This window comes from Pleurodeles waltl, chromosome 9 (genome assembly GCF_031143425.1).
Source record: "Pleurodeles waltl isolate 20211129_DDA chromosome 9, aPleWal1.hap1.20221129, whole genome shotgun sequence".
In the NCBI taxonomy this organism is placed as follows: domain Eukaryota; kingdom Metazoa; phylum Chordata; class Amphibia; order Caudata; family Salamandridae; genus Pleurodeles; species Pleurodeles waltl.
The window spans coordinates 933,187,784-933,209,724 of record NC_090448.1 but is presented as its reverse complement, the minus strand read 5'-3'; the positions used below and the strand labels follow the sequence as shown (position 1 = coordinate 933,209,724).

The 21,941-nt window shown below is 40.7% G+C and overlaps 1 protein-coding gene across 5 annotated transcripts in view; it reads left to right on the top strand.

Moving 5' to 3' along the window:
* Nucleotides 1-21,941, top strand: part of BCL11B (BCL11 transcription factor B) — a 148,834-nt gene that overhangs the window by 8,896 nt on the left and 117,997 nt on the right. For 3 of the 5 annotated variants that reach the window (XM_069208283.1, XM_069208285.1, XM_069208281.1), the window contains exon 2: nt 10,139-10,501. In XM_069208283.1, the coding sequence (XP_069064384.1) occupies nt 10,139-10,501 (363 nt within the window). The remainder of the gene's footprint in view (nt 1-10,138; nt 10,502-21,941) is intronic. The other 2 variants (XM_069208284.1, XM_069208282.1) reach the window with 1 other exon arrangement.

The following is a 21,941-nucleotide window of genomic DNA, read 5'->3' as shown; positions in this document are numbered from 1 at the left end:
AAAGCGGTCTAGTTAAAAATGGAAGAAAAACAAACGCAAGAAATTATATGACAAATTCTCGTCTAACCATCAAATCTTCATTGAATCTAAAAATATGGAGAAATTCACGTAGGTTTAAGTTCCACCTAGATACAAAACGTACACTTGACATTAAACCATGCCTCCTTCATTCTCATAGACATATCATTTGATGTTGTGTTTTTCTAAGTGCTAGAATATCCTACAATAGAACTATGCCTTTTGTTAAAGGAAAAAGATTTGCATTTAAGATTAATACAAAAAGCAGTGTTTGTGAGGCAGCACCGACTATTTTTTTGCTTATATTAACATTTTCATTTTAAGTGTACACTTTCATTTATCAACAATGTGCTATTTGAAGGTACTGTACAAGTATATTTACACCTTAAAATAGATCGGTTTGACGTTGCATGGATTTATACAATCCACAACAGAATGACAATACATATTTCCGTAAGCCAGCAGAAGGCTGTTTTTGATATAACAATCCCCACCTTCACCACTCCCAAATGTGCACCACAATAATATAGCATTCATACATGCTTTGTGCTGTTCTTCAGCTGCCTCCAGTAGCTATTAATCAAAGGAAAAATTCATTTTTTTTTTTTCATATCAAAATAAAAGCTAGTGTGAATCAGATACGACTTTCTTCTAGCGCAGAACTCCCCACGGAGAGTTTGCATGCTAGGAAAACACAACATTTGTCTCACAGCATTGCAAATACGTATCTTTGAAAAAGTACCAGTTTGTTGCCCAGGCTATAGAAGTAGAGTGTGGTGGGAGCGTGGTGCGTAGAGCCTACTGACTTCCACTGACTGGTCTTGAGATTTAAATCTGACTCATGCCTGTTACATGTATGTACAACATTTTTTGAACAAATAGTCTCCCAGAACCCCATCCCTAATGCCAGGTACTCCAAGATGAACTAGAGTTTTGGTGAATTTAAGCCGCACAAAACCTTAAAATCCCCACATATCAAAATTCACATTTTGTATTGCGTGCCGGCGAATATCAGCAATTGAATACCTGCATTATACCTTGGCATGAAGTCAGTGAAAATGTGTTGGATGGAATGCTAATTCAATGGACCGGTACACGGCTATGGCTTTTGAAGTAGTTGGAATGTATGGGGTAGAAAAGAGTAACAATGAAAAATGAAGCTAATTGTCACGGCACCACTTCTGTACTTGCAGTACTCGAGCACTTACCATGCGATCAACGCACGTACAATATAACTATAGTCTGGCATGCAGTGCATTTGCATTGTTTAATCAAAGAAATGTCTTCCAGCACAACTGTGACAACCGGGCTAATCAATGTTCTTATTGAATATCAATATTATTGATACAGATCAGTCTGCTGACATATTATAACCCGTCTTAATTTGATCCATCACCCTTGCAGCCTTTAGCTGTGTGATAGTAATCATAATACTTATGACAAGGGTGCAGTGTGTCAGAAATATTGATTGCAATCCCCCTGCCTACAGGGCATCAAGAGCATCAATAGTATTGAATAGTGTTCTCAGACTACTTCCCACCACTACCCAACAAGATTTTTGCATCCAGCATCAGCTGGCCCAACCTGTGTTCTTCCTTGCAAGGAAAGATGATTCTTCCAGTCCTACTGGGATTTGAGTCCACAAAGAATAGTTGCAGGCGGTTGTATCAGGGTACAGGGTGAGTCCTTAACCCAAACCCACTTATTCATACCCACAGGTGTCAGGCAGCGATATTGTAACACATCAGATAGCACGCGGGTCATTTCTTTTGTGGAAGCCTCCCTCGAAGCACGTAAAAAACACTCCAAATACAATGTTGCTGTTTATGTCTGGTGTTCATCATTGAAACTAGCGTCTGCAGGCAGCAACTTGAAGGCTATGCATTTGTCGTCACTTTTCATTATTTATTGGGTTTAGTATAGTGCCGCCGTGCTGCCTAATATCCACATCTGGTTACTCCTGGACAATACATCCTTAAAAAGGACCACAGGCAGAAAAGGGGCAATGACAAAACACAGGATGCTGTGGTAGGTTCTTCAACCTCTCCATTGTTGGGTGGGATGCGTGACCTTTCACACCCAACAAGATGACAGCATTTTGTATAAATAGAGCTTATTTGGTATTTTGGGCAGGTGTGTGGCTAAGGCTTATAAAAGGGGTTGAGTGTTTCTAATATTCTAAAGCAGAGATGCCAGTGCTTCAGAGCTTTGCAGCGGCAAGATGGTCAATGCAGAAGCCTTTTGTGTTATTGAAAGAATGTGCCAGGGTGTTGGCACGGCGAAAGTAACTGTTTATTGTGCCATGGAATGTAGAATTTCCCTACAAACGCAGCACACAAGGCATACGGATCGTAGATAAAGCACTAGAAAATTTGAGCCAGCGTTACAAAGTGCTTCGTTCTGCGTGGTTTTGTCTCTGCCAGCTGTTCTCTGTCTAAAATAATTCACTGGTTGAGTGTGGCGGGCCATGCCATGCTATACATACTGACTAGAAGAATTTTAAGAGCATGTATTGAATACTATGTAAGGTCCATGGTAAAAGTGTGTAGTATGTTTTATCCTATAAGGCCCAAACATGACCGGATATGGGCTTCCAAATTCAATAGCTCAAGGTGGTGTTCTACCAAAATATTGTGCTTTAAGACATCATCTTAAAAAATGTCGTAGCCAGAATCTAGACTACCGCAATATCTTGAATGGAAGTGTATATAAATATTTATACATTTTGTGTTCTTTGCTCCCCATATATGTATCTTGACAATATATCGATATATCTTCAAGGTATGCAGATTTAGTGTTAAGGATATTACAATTCACTGTGGGGTTTGCTTTTAAAGGCGAAAAAAGGAAAAAAGAAGTTGATAGACTGAGTTTGTGAAATGCATATTCGGTGACCGAAACTACTTGGAATAAGCATGCATGACACTCAATGGACCCCACACTTCTCATTTCACACAAGGATCCGTTTTTAGTCATAGCGTGATCGCTGATCAGTTGACGCGGGGCAGGACTGGTTCGACGGGTCTTCGGCGGGGACGAGACAATTAATAGTGCAGAAAGTCTGTGGGTATTTTAAAACCCAGTTACTGCAGAGCACAAGGGCTTGCTGCATGGGAAAGTGAAAGAGAGCGACGGCTGCCAGCACGCGAAAGAACACCACATGTTACGAGTAAGAGGCTTGGCAGAGTTTTTGGCAAGCAAAGAGACAAGAAAACACTTATTTTTGTAACTACAGGGAATATGCGTCTGTAGCTCCAACTAGGTTGGTAAATTAAACATACTGAATCTTTCTTCACATCGGACTGTCGACGCTGCAAAACGCAATTGATTTTTAAAGAAACCTAAATTCGTGGTGGGAATGTGCATACCTTTTTTATTTGACGATCTGAAGTTGAAGCACTGCTGAAGCAGTACGTGACTATAGAGGAAGGCAGAGGGACAGCTCGATAGATAAGAAGATAGATAGAGAGATATACTCATGCTTATGATAATTTCGATTGCTCACTGCAGTATCCGGTTTCATCTTACTGTTGAGATGAGGCCTTTGTTTGAAAGCAAGCAGAGTGTCAAGGAACTCCAGAAGCTTTGTTACGTGCTTGCTGTGTTTTTCGGGGGTGAAGGGCCTGGTCCTTAATGTGTCATTCACTTCTTAGGGTGCCGGGACTGCTTCTTAGGGTGCAGTAGCGATCTTGTAGCATTCATTTCTTCGGTAAAAGGAACGTTTCTTATATGTGGCATTTATTTTTTAGGGATAACGACACTCTTCCCTATATGTGGCATTCAATTTAAGAAGCAAGGGTGTTGTTTCCAATATGTGATGTTCGTATTTGAGGGATAAAGGTACCCTTCCTTATAATGGCCATCCAATTCTCGGTGTAAAAGTATTGGTCCCTATTTGTGCCATTCTTTCCTTAGGGTGAAGGTGCAGTTTCTGGCGATGAAGGGACTCTTACTTATAGGTGGCATTCATTTCATGGTTTAAAGTTCAGGCCCTTATAGGTGACGTTCATTTGTTGTGGTACAGGTGCTGTTCCTTACATCTGACATTCATTTCTTTGAATACAGCTGCTGTTATTTACATGGTATTTTAGGTAGACTAATGTACACAGTCTGAAAACAAAATCACTATTAACACCGCCTTTCGAAAAATGAAGCTTAATTTTGCAAATCTCTGGATGAATGAGACAATTCACACTGACACCAAAGCACATTGGTTTCAAAACAGCGGCACAACATTTGTAGATTATCCAGATACTTACCAGAGCTGCCATATTTTTGCATTTGTTGGTTAAAAACTCCCTGTGGTACATCAAAGGACATTTTACTTAGAGACCTCGAAGGAAAACTTCTTGTATGACACAAATAAAGCCGGATAATTTGACAATCATTACTTTGCTAAGCAAAGACATCCCGGCACGTTTCCCCGGTATGCACCCGCAAACTCAGGTAAATCTGACCTGAAACTCCAGCCTTTCGCAGGCTGTTCTGCCACACTAGAAAGGCACATCCGGGTATGTGAGTTGACAAATTGCATGAATTAAAATACATTACATAGCTCAGGTGAACTGTCTGCTATGAGAGCTTGGTGGTGGGAATTCAGGCACACCTCACTCACTTCTGCTGCACTGGTTTTAGTGCCATTATCATTTTTTAGCCTGACAACATTAGTGGCTTCAACGGATCAGCTTGGCTGCAAATGGTGGCGAGGCCACTCCTTCCTCTTCTTGTGCACTAGTTCTTCGAACTAACACAGCTTTCTCTCCCGCCTGAAATTAGGGTCATGTGTGCAGCGTCACTCAAGCTTCTCAGCTTCTGCGTCTGCCTGGTGCTTGATAGCGAACGAACAAAGGTGTGCTACATATTTGCCTTTTACTCCTGAGCCAATTACCTAAAACCCAGATTGACTCCATATTGAAATAAACCAATAATGTACAATGTAGTCTTATTTAATATGTTTATGCTTTTTGTTTGAGTGTCACAGACATGTTGGGTGTCTGAGTGCCACACTAGGCCTGTGAGCATATGTATTGATGCAATGTGGCAAAAGCCCTTATAATCCTTATATATTCAGGGAATTGAATTTCAGTGAAAAAGCTGTGTTCATGCTTGCCGTACACTGGTACAGTCATCGTTGTACAGTACAATCTGTTTATGTTGGAAGTCACCTATAACTCTCTGGTATAGAAAGTGGACTTCGTTACTAAGATGTTGGCAAAAGGCTTACTTTTTATACATTATATATATTTTTTAAATAAAATCGCACCTTCAGTTAGCCTTGTTGTGAACCACTCTCTGCTGACCCAAGCTCATTTTATAAGAGAATCTTACCCCGTCTTCAAGCAAATGTTAGGACAACTCCCAGTCAAAAAGGAGTAAGTAAGCAATTCTGCTGTAGTTCCATCGCCTCAGTTTCGGTCTGTAAGAATCACGTGGGTCTTAAAATCTTTGGTGTTACATGTGAGAAGCGTTATCTGTCTCCGGTACTATTCCTGGTCACAAAACGCCCTTTCTTAAGAGTTGTCCTGGAAGAATCCTGCTTTTCTTGATCACGTGCATTTCTCGCCGGCACACATTTCTTTGTCATTTTATATGTCACTTCCTCAAATAATATTGGGGCATTTTTCGCTCTGTATTCTCCAGACAAAATACCTCTAAGTTGTGCTTTGTTAGCCGAGCGCTGGGCCTATAACACCCACCTCCTTTCCCTCTGACACCTAGCGTTGCTGTTATTTGTACAAATAAAATAAAAATCCTTCTCGAATACCAGATTAATAAAGCTGTTGCTTATCCTGCAGCACTGAACATTCAGATATACTTATGGGAGGAGCTTTTCTCAACCGGAGGAGTACCCCAATCCACTTTGGAGTGGCTTTTATTCATCTGCCAATTTGACTAGCCTCAGGGGCGCCTGTGTTTCATGGTTTATTCCAAAATATCCTGATATATGTTTTTTTCTTAGAAAAACGACTGGTTAGCAGTATTATAGTAGCATTTGTATGTGCTGGTTATTGCTGCAGAATGAATGTTCCTTCTCTCGCAATATAGATTGCAGAGAAATAATGCTGCAGTGAGTTTTACTTCGATGATCAACTAATACACCAGCACTTTGGTAATAACGGAATGGATTTTTTAGGTCTGGCCCACATACAGCTTTAGTTTTATCGCCAGCCTTATGCTGAAGAAAACCATACACATATAGCCATCCAGAGGCTTTTTGTCAGCTCTATGTCTATTGATATTTACCGGTGTCATTTACGTTTTGCTTCCACCACACAGCATAAAGCATCGAGGAATGAGTCCGCCCACTTCAGCCATTGGCTCTCTTACACTGAGTAACAGCATTTTGCCTGACCACATGTACACATCTGTCTGACCACATGTACACATCTGCCTGAAAAGGAGTACACCAGTGCTAGGGCTGATATTCCTGTGCCCTGGGCCACTCCCTTAATGTTATATTGTTTATGTTAGCAATTTTCTTGAATGTTACATATATTTGCAAAATAAATCTTGCACAGTAGCCAAGGGCAGACCCACAGGCTTTGCAAGTGCTTGTTTTGTATGTCATACGACATATTGTGCAGGTATAGAAGGGGTACCATTTTCTTGCAGATGGGCTAGTTGGGAGTCTGTCTGAGTAGGACCGTGGAAGTATTTGCAGGATTGGACAGTAGGAGCATCCGCATGACAGGAAAGCTGGAGTGCTGGCATTAAAATAAGCAGACATTATGGGGGCGCTCGCCACATGTCATGGTTGAATGAAGCCCAGTGGTCCTTTGATTCACTGGAGCATTGTCATGAACCATTGCCAGCTACTGTTGCATAAGCTAATAAGCACGGTAGCCTTTTGCCACAACCAACGAGGAATGATTAGTAAGGAAGATGCAAAGGGGCATGGCTGACTTTGGGAAGGTGGTGTTAATGGCGATGTCAGGTCAGATAACTGCACCTATTCAAGGCACTCAGAAAAATTATAGCAGCTGCACAGCAAGGCCAAATAAAGCCAGAAGGCCTTTCTGGTAGTAGTTAGGGCATAGAAGTTTCAAGGTGTACAACAAGTCACACACCAACAGCTCAAGAGCGAAACCAACTCCCTTCCGCTCAGAGTTGATGCTACCGTAGCTTGTTACTTGTGTTGAAAGATAAGGGAAGTGGTTGCTGCAGACTGCGATTTGGGTTGACTCTGGGTCTTACTGTGGAGTTTGAAAGTCGACTCTTTCACGACTCTTTCGCTACCGGGTACTATAGGGAGTGGCACACATACCTAATGGAGGTATTGAGCTTTGGGAAATTGCAAGGAGTTTAATTTGTGAGGTTGTCTGGTTTTCTGGTTGAGCACTCACTGAGTGTAAAAGAATGTTTGAGTCCTGACCCCACATTTGATCCTGTGTACGTCTCTTTTCCATTAGCTTCCCGCTGACTCCTCATAGAACGATTCTTCCCACTTCCACTTTTAATTTTAGAAGCAGTTCATATTTTTCAAGACAGGGAAAAAAACTGAGCACTACAATTATGGGTCTTGGCACCAGAGTACAGTAAATACAATTATCCACACATCATACTTAAACATTTATAAAAAGGAAGATACTTGGGTAACAAATAATAGTAATTAAATAGGTGTTAGGGAAATACCAGCTTTGTCGCAGCACAGTACACATGTATTCACAGTTCTGCCACATGGGGAGAGCCTTATAGTGCTATACATTGGATTTTAGACAGTGGTGTGCTGCCAGGAGCTGGGTTTCTGGTATTTTGTGATGTTGTACCCTTCAGGCATAAAATGAGCTGTGCTTTGCGCTATGCAGGTGGCTGACTGTGTTTCGCAATTTAGGTAGCACTTTGTAGAACGTTTTGGTGAACCAGCATCTATCTGTCTTGGGATACAGAAAAGGTCAAATGACATTTCCGGAAGCTGACGCCCCAAAAGCTGAGGCAGTGGGAAGACGAGATACATGAAGGCAGAGCATGTAAATATGAGGCACCTTGGCAGAGACTCACCCTCTGCTCCTTTTGCACAATCCTGATTTTACAAAGTTGTATTAACATCTTGACAAGTGCCAGGCCCACATAAAAGCCTGCTAAGGCCAGTAATTTAATTGCGTCATGTCCTTCAGTCACTTACAGGTAGTGCTTAATTTGAGCCGGTGGTTTCTAGTGCCAGGCACCGGCACCTTATTATCAACTTCGGCTCTTGTAACAGACTGCCACATAGTGGCGCTGTTTGTCTAACTGTGTGAGAAGCTCAACAGCAGTTACTTAATAATTAAATATACATCAACATACCTGCCACTCAGAGCTATAAGAATAGCTTGGGCAGCATGTATTTGCCATTTTTAATCATATTTTATTTATATTTATGTATATGTGATGGTTAGTTGTGATAGTACTGTCACTGGCAGCACTAGTGGAGGTAATGGGTGGTGCAAATTGAAGTGGCCTTCTGACAAAGGCCCTGGCACTTATGCTTTTTTACAAATTAAGTACTGTTTACAGGTGATTAAGAATACATACAAGAGTGTCATGGACTATCCCAGAAGTATATGCAAATAGAAGAAGACTGCTCTGTGGAGGAAAAAGTAAGATTCATAGCAAACTGGTGCCTTTAAAAGGCCGATAGGGCTGTGTCAGCATCAGTCACTTAGCTTGAAAGAATGATAACAGCCTTTTGGGGTCAACAGCCTCCTTGGGAATTCCATGACATCCCCATTGTCTAGTTTAAGTCTGAATGCACCATGTTCTGGGAGAGGTGGAATTTCCAATAGTCGGAAATCCAGTGTCGGAAGGCATTTTGACAAACATATTGGTGCTTGGGCATTACCTTCAAGTAGATTATACAGGCCAAGACATTGTCCTTTGGTGTGAGCCTGTAGCAGAATGCAATAAAAAGTCAATTCTTTTTGGTTCACCAAGTTCTGCAAAGGGAATGCAAAATTGCATTCAGTGTGACAAGTTTGGTGCATTCCAGCATGGAAATCAGTGGTACTTAAATGTTCAGGTTCCAAAGCCTTTCATCAGGCACATGGCAGCAATTTACTGTTGATATTAAATTGGATGAATGTATGAGTTTTTAAGCACTATGTGGAAAGTCAAAATTGGCACTCTACAGGACCCAAAATTGACCTTTAACAGTGACCAACAACACGATAATTCCCTTGAACAGGATCAAACATGCGAAATGGCAGCCTTCTAAAGGAAGGAAAGTTAAGAAACAAGAAGGAGCAATTTAAGTTTTGGAAAATTGATATTAAAATATATTAAAATACATTGTTGAAGACACTGAAATAAATAATATATGAAGGTCACAGTCAGTGAAAAGTGAATTTGCTTAAAGAACAAAGGAAACAAATTAGAAAACTTTGAAATAACCAATTGCTTCATGTTGTAAACAGCAATTGCCCCTTCTGGAAAAAAGAGCATCTGCTGGTGGCATCATATGTGGGGTGGGGGGATGCAGTGGGTTATCAATGGACAATCAAGGGAACTCTGAGGCAGAATGAATGGGTAATCAGATCAGGATAGACTATCCTTTCTCTACTCACCTATTACAATGCCATCAGGACCATATCCCCTCCTTATCTGCTTATCATGCAGGCAGGCTCACCATCCAGGGGTTATCAGCAAACCAGCAGCCAGGACACCATGAGGTTGTGGACTACGAAGTGTTAAATAAAGAAAAAGAAATGTCAGCATGCATTTTTCATCTATGCGCCTTGGATCTGGAACTACATCCCCATGTCCCATCAGCACCGTCCCAGTATTGCTTCAATTTAGTTAGGAGTTGAAGGCTCACTTCTTTGCAACCTCACATCCCAGTATATTAACTGTTCACTACACAGCTTCCTCTCCTATTATCTGTTGACGTATGTTGCTTTTGGCTAGGCTACAGTTATAGATATACCGTACACATAAATAGATGCACACTGTTATTTCCCCCAGTCTTGAAATCTTTTTTTGAGGGGTTAGCTACCAATGTCATATGTAACTCTGTACTGTTAGGAGTCCAGTGCAAACTTGAATTCTCCATTTTGAAATGGCTTTTTGGCTGTTAATGTAACTTGTGTGCACTTTGTTGAGGTATTCAGACAGACCTTTTGTTATTTTTCTCTCTCTTATCCTGAAGAAGCAGAGGCTCACAATGTGGAAGCGGCAATCACAGATGAGGACGAGAACCTTGCGGTTCCAGGGTCAGGCAGCATCAGCGGTGGCCGAGACCCCGATTTGCTAACCTGTGGACAGTGTCAGATGAACTTCCACCTGGGGGACATCTTGGTTTTTATAGAGCACAAGAAGAAACAGTGCAACCTTGCCAGCAGCCTCTGCTACGAAAAGAGCCTGGATAAGAGCAGTCCACCCCCCTCGTCGCGTGCCGAGCTCAGGAAAGTGAAGGAGCCAGTGGAGATCGGGATCCAAGTCACCCCCGATGAGGAAGACCGTCTTCACACACCTCCAAAAGGAATTTGCCCGAAGCAGGAGCACATTGCAGGTATGTTCCAAATGTATTAGATGGAAACAGTGCTTACATGAATCACCACCATCTTTGATTTTTACTTATTACAGGCGGTTGTAGTTGTGTGTAAATGTTTAGAAACAATTTTATAACAAGACTGCTGCCTGGGCTAGAGTTTGGCTGAATGATAAAAAAACAGTTCCTCATTATGCATTTAGTAGTTTTGTAAATGAGTTTGTGAGCTCAAGCTAAGACGTTGGAGGAGGAGCCACAATAATGTGACTAACAAATCATTCTGCAACAATATCGACTCCACGTTATCATAAAGGTAAGTAGATATGTTGTTAAGAATAGTAAATCTTTACTTGCCTTTATATACTTACTTAAACAATGCAAAGACAGTTTATACTGTGGTTTTGATATGTTTTACCTGACAATATTTTGAGCATGATATACATTCAGCTAGGAGCCACTCAATCGCAGACAGGCCCCTTCAACACTTATTGCCTCAATTTGTCAGTTGTAACTTGGGTATGTCCTATAAGATTTTTGATCAAAAACAGGTAGATGGTACAAGAAGGGTAATATATGGCAGATGCACAGCGTGTTATCAGCTGGGGCTTCCGGACCACGCCACAAAGAATCACATAACTGAATGGGGCTTGGGGGAGAGGCAATATATTAAGCTGGCCATGATGCCAACAATTCTAGCAATAATCCAAGTCAATGAGGCTCTTTCCTTTAAACCTTCTTCCCCTTATGCTAGTGTAGCAGTCATGGCAGAACAAGTGCTAATATTACTGTGGACACTGCCAGTCAGGATGTAGCGAAGCACGATTTCATGGTGGATCCTGCCTTGTTTCTCTGGCCTTCCTTAACCAATACCTTTGCAGTTTTCATTCCGGTATAGTTTTAATGTTGCTCCCATTTGCCAGAAATACCTAGATGAACGTATATAATACATTGGTTTTCCTGCCATTTGGCACTTGTGTAGTTCTAAGCAAAGAAGCATAAAGTGACACCTACTTGCTATTGCATTAAAGCATGAGTTTCACTAATCAATTAGCACCTGAAAATGTTCTTTCTAGATAACAAGTTCTAGTTCATTTTGTGGTAATATGAACTCAAAAGAAGAAACCATTCTTAGCCTTTGGGCGGCATATTAAAATTTGTTTTATATAACATTGTATTTACTTCAATATTTTAACTTAATAGCATATAAAATAACACGGGACTACAACCTAACTGTATCATTTTGTCAATCTCTGAGAAGTGAAATGCTGGGCTACCCCACTGGGATATGGACCTGTGGTCTACAGGTTGCACACGTGTATGTGCAGCAGTTGCTTGAACTCACTGAGCTGTATGAAGAGCTTTCTGACCCTGGCGTAGTTCATTTCTGCAACAAGACCTCTCATATCCACAGTAGTTTCCTCCGCAGCTCACATTTTTTCTTTACCTCCCATATATTTGCATATATACTTTGTGTCAACACGCTCGCAATGTTTTCAGGGTGCCTGCCTGTCAGGTTAAAGGTTTTCACCACTTTACTGATAGGGAAATTTAGTTTAACTAGAAACATGTCCCCCAACGTTATGTTTTCTACTTGATAACTTGTTATTTTATTTCAGTATACCTTTTAGTTTATATTAATTTACATTACACTTGAAAGGTAACAGTCAAAAAGTATGTTCTACAATAACACAAACCTACGTTTTTTTTTTCCAAATTAAAAAAATTAACCTTTCACTTTCGTTTTAGTTTTATTTGTGGTGCCACAAAAATAATAACTGAAATCCAATGTGTCAGTCGTTTGAAATATTCAGATTCTAACACAGAATTAGTTAACTGCTGACTTTAGGGTGGCTAGTGATTAGGTGTTTTTTTCCATCCATCCGCCAGCTATTTCATTTCCTGTCCCCTAAGTATTTAGAGAAAATTGCAACTTTTTTGCTTGTATTGAAACTACACCCAACCTCGATTTTGAGATGTGCTTATAAAATTCGTATCTGATAAATTTTACATTTATCTGACAGTTGGGTACAAGAAACCACGGACATGCAGTTGGGGTGGGGGAAGAGGGAGGGCATCAGTATGCTCTGTGGACAGAACCCTGGATAGAGGCGTCATTAGGCCGCCTCAGGCCATTCCACTCCCCTGGTATAATCACTGAACGGGGCATCTGGTAAATGATGTCATAAGAGGTTCCCCCTCCAAAGCAGACATCATCAGACAAAGGCACAGCCTGGAGTGCCTATTGTTGGGGACTGATGGAAGACTGGCTGGAGAGAACTATTTTTTCTGCACTGGTTGGCCCATTTACACAGCAAAGAGACGTCCTATGGCTATTTTGTTTTTCCCACATTCCGTTGAGGCGAGAGCAGTATACACTTAGATCTGTGGGTGACATATTCTGCCCACCCCAATGATAAGTGGAATATACATCCCTTATCTACTAATGCACAGTGTAAAGTAAAACATGTACAACGCGTTTCTAGATGGGCTCTAATAAGTCCATGTTCTACACACAAGAACTAAAATAAGTTCACCACCGTCTGGTATTTCCTGTCTCCAATATGATATTTCTCAACTACCTAAAACAAATATGAGAAGGTAAACAATACTAACTATTTGGTTTGAAATCTGTTAATGTTGGGCTTTCAATATTATTTTTTTACAAAATGATCCATATGGGGACACTCTCAAGTTAAAGAAATTCAAAGGATGCAGTCCTTGGAGAACCCCAAGTAGGATCGTGCTTGTAAGCTCCATCTCTGGCGCTAGCTTGTCTTGTGGCTAGACTGGTTATAAAGCGGTAGAGATCTAATGGGATAACGGTCAGAGCGCAAGCATGGACTTCCTTCTTGGCATTAACCACACTGAAAGATTAATAAATGAAATACTTATTTCAGCAAGAGGGCAGAAGAACATTTTAACTTAATTTGCTTTTTAGATTTTGAAACATTTCGCTCTAGTTAAGCAACCACTCCTCAGGAGTTAGTTTATGACTATTGCACCAGTAAGTTTCTACTGTCCTGTTGAGCTTTAGCACTTTGAAAGATTTCTCAGGGGCCCAAATCAAATAGGATGCTTAAAGATTTAAGTTTTAAGAAAAGCTGCACTACATTACTAGACTGCACCTGGTTGTTCCACATCTTTTCTTTTGTTTTTACTTACTTTTAATGTGAGAGGTGGAATGGCTCTCTGAAGTGTCTGTTCCTGTGATGTATACTGTTCGTGCCTCTGACTGCTGCCCAAAAAGACTAAGGGAGATTCTAAGATATTGAGAAACAAACAATCGCGCTTAATAATTGGAAAATGGACAATGACCCTACCACTGCACCGTAAGGACACCATAGGAAATTAATTTGCTCCATTTATATCATGGAGTGCTGTGTGTGAAGAAATTTGTTTTAATAGTCAGGACATTTTAAACCTGAAAAAAACTATTATATGTACAAAATGCTTCAAAATACACGTGTGCCTCAGGAACTCGTGCTCTGCAGAAGCAGACACCACTAGGGATTAATTGGATTTTATAGATAATTCGAATCCTGAAAAAAGACAAGCATCTTTCAAAACTTTTAGGTTATTGATGACATTTCCTAAAACCCTTCCAACAGAGGAGAATGTTTGCATCTACCATCTCAATCCTAAGGGTTAGTAAACTCTATTTTGTTCTGTACTCCGACATCGTACCCAAATAGATGCATGCTCTACAATGTAAGCACCAGCGAGCGCTTTGTTTGAGACCGTAATAATTAACACAAACGTGGCCTCCTCAATTTTATCACAATAGTGCCTTCTGCGCTGCTCATACTGTGAGATGATCACAATGTCGGCTTCAGTGACACCACAAGCTGTTCACCTCCAGACGGCAAAACTGAAGTTTTCTTCAAACTGCGAACGAGAGCTCTTTTGGTAGCCTTCAACAATGTTCTTTTACACCCTCGACAAAGTCCTAAATGCTACCATATGCATCCTTCCTACCCCTTTACCATCCTACCCCCCATCACTGGCACCAAACTGGATGGCTGCCTGCCAAGCATCCAACCCAATATGAACTCCTTATCCTTTCATACATGGCTTTCTCCGACTTCATCCTCCAAACCATCATTTGTGGAGTTCCTGGCTTGGTAATGTTCACTACCTGTATGCTACCCTCTGCCATCCATCAACTCCTAATTTAGAAACGTCATACTTTTCCTCATGTTTTATTTGAGTACACAAACAAGGCATCTGGCACAGGAACGCACTACTCTCCTTTAAGAACTGCGGGCCATTTCCCCCCTACTCGCATTGGAGATTGCAGGAAAAACTTCCACCACTTGGAGGACCACCAACAAAGAATGTTAAGGTGATACCTCCCTACTCGCATTGGAGATTGCAGGAAAAACTTCCACCACTTGGAGGACCACCAACAAAGAATGTTGAGGTGATATCTCATTCTTCTGACCAGCCACACCCTGAGCCTACTAAAAGTAATTGTGCACTCATTTAATGAACCTGTGTAGAACTGCCAATAGCCAGCTCTCACTGTAATTCCAAATTATTTTCCTTGCCCGTAATAATGTAAAATGTGTAGACAGTTTCTGTATCTCTGGTAGCATCTATCCGCTCGAAAATATACCATCTCAGTTTTATATACGCACACACCGGCACTGCTACCGACTTATAGACTGACCATCACAGACACTGCTTCCAGTCCTGATCTCTTTACCTACAAAACATTGTTATCAGATGTGTCAGTCTAATTAGTTTGATGGAAGTAAACCAAGACAATACCACTCAGAAAGCATTAGGGCCACACACAAAAGCCTCTATGATTGGAACATGTGCCCTTGAAGACATTGGCGAAGGTGGGCACCTTATCGACTTACATTTTTCTTTCCAGGTGATGCCCCTCTTTTCAGTAACTCTCCAGCTCAGAAATAAAACCAGCATAAATGCACAAATAAAAACATGTACAAAGGAATGCTGTGTAATTTTCCGGAACGAGTTGTGTAAAATAGAAGGACGTAGAAATAATTTGTCAAAAAGTCTCAAGGGTGATCGACCAGGCCCTTTCAGTGGCGCTGTTTGGTGCATTAGGCAAAAAAGCCGAATCTGTGGTAGTCAAAAAAGGTATTTCCCAGACAGAGTCGATAACCCATTGTTGTTAGATTTCTTTAATGAAAGCAACTAAATATAATTTGATAAAAGGATAAATTAATCCGAAGGCAGCGCTTTTGGGGAAAGTGGGGGTTGTGGAGTTTAATAATCTGACAGTCAGCCTGTTCTTTTTTCTCTCGGCATGTACTGAAAAATATTCTTAGCCTTCAGTTCTGAGACAGGAAGATTGAGCGTCTTTATTCTCTAAGAAATATGCTAAATAATCCCTTAAAAGTAAAGCGAGATATGTTTGTTCAAAGCTTTTAAAATGTTATTTTAATCAAAGGCACAAAAAAACACTTTACATGCTGTGTCAGCTGAAAGGAAACATTACATTAACAAATCAGGCCTTTTTCTTTCCCTTACTCTGCATCAAAACTTTTTTATTATTATTTAATAAAACGGCAGATGAAAGAACAAAACGTCAGTGGCTCAGATGTAAAATGCAGTTCAATGCGTTGGAAGCATTAATTATTTTGGCTTAATTGAATTCTTAGGACTGCAGCGGGTGCATTTTCATGGAGGAGCTATGTTTGTTGTCTCTCTGTGTAGATGAAGAGCAAAGGAAATTGAGATAACTTTCAGTTTATTTATTATCAAATAGAGCTCTCAATTGAAGCGTAAGCGCGCTTTTCAAAGATGACAAGGCCTTTATGCTGCAAAGCACATGCAGAAATGGGCCTTTTCAGGCCTCTGAGATCTGTTCCCATGCCTTCTGTGCTACCTGGCGGTCTTTCAGCAAGGTGAGGTCTCTGGCTGAGAGTGCACTTGTGAGTCTGCTCCTCAACTTTCATCGGGCTTTGTATCATTTCTTGCGAGAGATCTTTCCCTAGGGAGGTTGGGGGGTGCGGGGTGTGGGGGCGGGGCGAGGAGTTAATCAGGGCAGGTACGCAAAGGCTTTTTCTTCCATCCTGTTGAGCACTTTATACTGCCCATGCCCTCATTTCATTTCAATCATGTTATTTACCTAGCACTTTTATCCTAAGCGCAGCGCGTAATTAAACAGCGGCGAGCACTAAATGGATTAGTAAAGACGGTGAAAGAGTGTGCCCTGGTTTTAGCGCAGTGTAAGGAAAAGCCCGGTAAGGAGAGGTAAGGGGGTCTGTGGACATTGACAGGACCAGTGAGCGCACAGTGCGAGAGGTGGTGAAGAGCTATCAGGTTGGGCAGTCATGAACAATAACAAGTGTGAAAATGGAAGTGAACTAAGTTGGACAGATTAAAGGGTCATATGGGTAAAATAGGAAAGCCTATTAGGAATCTGGGCAATAGAGTGAAGACTGGAATGATGCAGGACAAAAACATGTTTGGGTAGATCAATTACATGGAGTAGTGGCTATCAATTTAGAATGGACTGAAGCCAGAAGGACCAATTTCCTCATTGGGTTGCCCGATCTACCCTTACGGCGACTATAGTGGACCCACACTGTCTCCTAAATCCACACAAGAGATGCAAGGGCCTGGTACAGCATGCCATACAGTTAATTAAAGAGTTGCACATGTTTTCTTCATCTGCTCACTATTTTAAAGGAAAATCAATTGTTCAACACCTCAACCCCTAAACCAGACTTTCTAGAAGGCCCAAATGATCTCTAGTGTCCTTCGGTGGCACCCACTGGTTTATTTCCAATAGTCTTTCTCTGATGAGCCAACAAAAGGTCCCACTTCTGTTCAGTGTCTTCTCTTTTGGCTTCCTGCTGGAGGAATCTGGTTTGAGTTCCTGGACCTGCTTTCACTTGCCTTCTAAGCCATAGGAGAAACTTAGCTCAAAAGTACTCGTTTTTGAAACCAAAGACAAGGTATCCTTGGTTCTTTTCAAACTGCAGGATGGTTCAACAGTAACCCCTGTAGATTTGTAATTTGTTCCTAAATATAATTGTGAAATAACATTCATTATATTTTGGGCGATTAAGAAGGCTTAAATCAACCCTATATTGTAAAAGACTTGATCAAATCTGTATTTTTATTATTTTATTTGAGCATACGATGCTCACTAAAAAGGACAAAGTGTAGCAATGCTGAACAGCGGATTGGTGCTCAAAGTCTATCCATTCTCTGTTTAGGTCTCAAGTTCGCAATGGGGAAATAGCGCCTGCATAGCTTTCAGCCCACCTGAACAGAACTCTGAGGCATCGCTTGGAAGCCTGATCACAGATTTTGAAAGGAAAATGGGGAACTGAGACATAAAACGCTACTTAGTACCCAAAAGAATTTTTAGAAGATGGCACGGCTTCAGTTTGTTGTGGGAACACGGTGGACGTTTTAAGAAGAGGCGATAATTATTAGATCAAAGTTGTGGTCATGGAGAAAGGTGACCTTCAACATGAGAAATATTTTCAAAGTGTGACTCGACTCTGAAATTTGCTGTATCACCAGATGAAGAGTGACAGGGTGGGAGTAAGGGATCAATAAAGTAGAATATATTTATCCTGTGAAGAACGGAGCTATAATGTTACCTGGACTGCAAAGGTGCATTTCTACAGGATGGATTCATAATTCACAGTATCAGAACACTGTCCTTGTTGACTGTTATCTTTAACAGGAAGCCCTGCCTCTTCAACAGACTATTCCACGTATGTGTGTGTGTGTGTGTGTGTGTGCGCGCCTAATTCAGTTACTTAGTCCACATTCGCATCTTCTGTACTCACTTACACTTTCCATAAATTATATTGAGGATCAGAGTTAAAGTAAGTGAGTATGGTGGCGTGAAAGCTAAGATTAAGTTACCTCTTTGGATTGGAAAGCCCAGATATGTATACACGCACACACACTTCCATATATATATTTTGCAGGCAGAGACAAATGTCACTCTCGCCACCATACACTTCCCCGAAGTAAAACAGACGAATAATGTTTTTCAAATTAAGATTAGTTAAATCTGCATATGTGAAGCCTCTGATTGGGATGTGGCTTGGATAACCCTTATTTTAAATCATGACAGCTAATTATTGCTCCCGTCTTCCGTGAGGCATTTATGTACAGTGCACTGTGCCATTATGGACATTATGCAGCCATGTTAAATACAGGACTCAGACATCCATCATGGCACCTCGGGATAGCTTGCAAGAGGACAAAAAGGAGAGCGCTTTCCACGGCTAAAAGCTCATCGTGCGATTGCCAGGGATGTCAGTCAGGCTGGGAGCAGGTGTTTTGCACTCTGTTGAGCTTGGCACATGACGCTGGAAACCGTCAACATTGGCTGAGCTTCTCTGTAGGAAGCCTGCAGTGGCACCTGATGTCACCAACGCAAGGCGTATTATATACGGCGGACTGTAATTACAGGACTGATAATTTACTAACAAGTGGGAGGGGAAGGGGTAGTGGGAGGGGGAGCAATAAAAGTTATAGAGCATGGAATGAGACATGGAAAGAGGAAGAACTGAGGCGAATATTTCAATGTGTAGTGGCATGAGTTCTGAATATTATTGCTGTGTAGAACCACTTTAGCTTATACAGTGAGTCTAGTAGGAATAATTTAGTGGGGGGCCAAATCTTTTTTTCGCCAGCGAAGTTTTGTGAAGTTTACAGTATTTTCTCTCCTCAAATATTACTAGGAATACCAGATTCCTGGTCTCCCCCCAAACAAAGTTTTTTTTTTCTCATAATACTAAATCATTTTCACTGAGCAGAGAGATGACATATTCAATTAAATATAGCCAAACTGAAAGTATACCCAGGTTTTTATCTGCATGTTTACATTTTGCAGAGTTTGCAGACTGGCAAACGCCTATAGTTTTTTATACGGAAGTGTATCTTTTGCAGAATTTTTCTGTGGACTGGTGGCAAAGAGGTAAATGTACAAATGTACACGAAGTTGTAAATGTTTTCTACAGGGCTGGACGAAGGTTGCAAGCTAAAGCTTTGTACCTTGGCTTATAGAGTAGCGATACTCATCATCTGTTGTGTGCCATATTTTTTTCTCTGTCCTTTGTTAACGCACTTTCCTTCTACTTTCACTGCCACAGGATTTTTGGAGTAGTGGTGGGCTTACACAACCTCCTCTACACTTTGTTGGATAGATGCTACATAGAGACAAAAGAGGGACAACTCCAAACCTTTGACAATCACTCTAAACTTTGCTACCAATTCTGCTGCCACAACCATCCCGTAGATGTGGTTTTATTCTTGTTTATTGCTTGAGAGCGCAAACTACGAAGCTCCTGTAAAGACCTGTTTCTGTAATTTTCTAAACTTTATCACATTCAGGTAGAGCTGAACCAAATGACAATGGAAGAATTTTCTGAATGGATGTTAATGCTATGCTGCTTTTGCTAAAGCTGCATAATACCCCTTCATAGTGCCATAAAACAGTGGGATGTTATGTATTTGTTTTGTGGTATTGTGATGTTATATGGACTGTGCCCGTGGTTATTTTATTCCTTAATGATTTTGAAGTGGTTATGGATTCTGTCTTATGCGTGACCTTGCAAGTTTTACCATCAAGGGGGATGTTGCCTTTAAAAATTTGCAATAACATTTTAAAACTTAAGAAAACATGAAATGCCGGTGAGATCATGGCTAATGTGGGGTTTTGGGCCTCAGACTACAATTTATAGTGATGTTAGTCCCTATGAGCCTAGCAGAGGTTTCTTCAACATGTGCTGGCCTATATCACCCAGGCGCACATGGATGAGAAAGCACACGCCACCATTAAAATGCAACTGAAGATTTGTGGTTAGAATAACACATTTAACTTGTGTGACACTGCAATTTGTGCGATTTCCGCAGTGTGTGAGGTGACAAATCAGTCCAAAAAGTTCAGCTCTGTGGAATAACTCATGAGATGGAATTGACAAACTTCATGTAATAATGGTAGTCCCCAAAAGCCCATTTCTTGTGAACATTGTGAAATTACATTTTGAATGAAATTCGTAAAAAAAACTTTTTGTCTCTGAATGTTGATGATGATTAGTGTATAAAATACTACCAAAATAGTAATGAAGAGAATGAAAGCAAGTCCAGTACCTTCTTTGTTAGTGACACCTGCAGCAGGATATTAATCTAAATGTGCTGGTTTGCATTGATGAGATGTGCATTCCTGGCTGGCTAATTTTGGAACTCAAAGCCTTGTGTTCTCATTTAGTTTTTCCAGGAGACCAACAATGATTTGATCTTTGCCACATATGTTGATTTAAAAATCCCCCAACATTTATTGTATGTGGAGGTGATATCTTAGACTTGTTTGCCATGATACAGGATATCTTACACACTGTGTTGGTAGGAGGATTATAGCTCACACTTGACAGTGGCACTGAAATGACATTGTACACTTGAGAAGATCACATTTGACCTTCGTTTGAAGTGTGGCATCTGTTTGTGTCTAAATCAAATCTTGATTTTAATGTTCACACCTTTGCTTCTGCCTTTGTAAAACAAGGGACTGGAGGAAGAATTGTGTCATGGACCTCCAGCCTGCAGACACCACATACCTGACAATGATAATGACCTTGTTATCCTATTCAACGTGTACTTCAATTCCTTCCACCAAATATAAAAAGAGTGTTTTCATTTTATGTTAAGTAACATATAGCTTACTGTATAGTGAAACCAGCAGTATCTTGTGATTCCTTTTTTCTGTGTATTGGTTCTTCACTACAATTGCTCATTCTATCCTTCACATCTTGACTTATATGGCTGCAGAACAACTTAAGTGAAAATTAATATAACATTTTTGATAGATATACAAGTTTTTTAAACTATGCCGATCATTTCAGTTTTCGGGCAGTTAGTTGTTATTTGGTGTGAAGTGTTCCACCAAACAGGTCTGTTTAACCATTGTAAACACAAATCCATATTCTTATGTATAAATAATATTATCAGAACCCAGGAGGAAAATATAAAGTAATGCATCAAGTAAAAGGCAATCCAAAAACAAGTATTTGCATAACGACGCCTGTTCGTATCCATGTGAAGGAATCAGTCCAGTATTGACTTAGTTGTATGCCATTGTATTGACCACAGAAATAACGTGCTGCAAGCTTACAGAGGTAAGAATGTATTGGCACGTATAGCTGTGCTATTTGTAACTCCATATCTATGTACCTTGAACATATGCACAGACACACAAGTATGGAAGCATGTACACGCACACACACAGGTGTGTGTACGTGTGTGGAGTTAAGTATAGCATATCTGTACATACCTATATATACGTTCGTTTTCGTCATTTTGATCATAGTTTTGCTCTGCTGCTTTTGTAGCACAACATTTAACATTTAATTATCTTCGTGCTCTATGCAACGATGCTGCACCTATGTGGGTAAAGCGAGCCAATAGGTTGCACTCTGGCTAATGTACAGAATAGTAATGCATTCGCTAGTGAGAC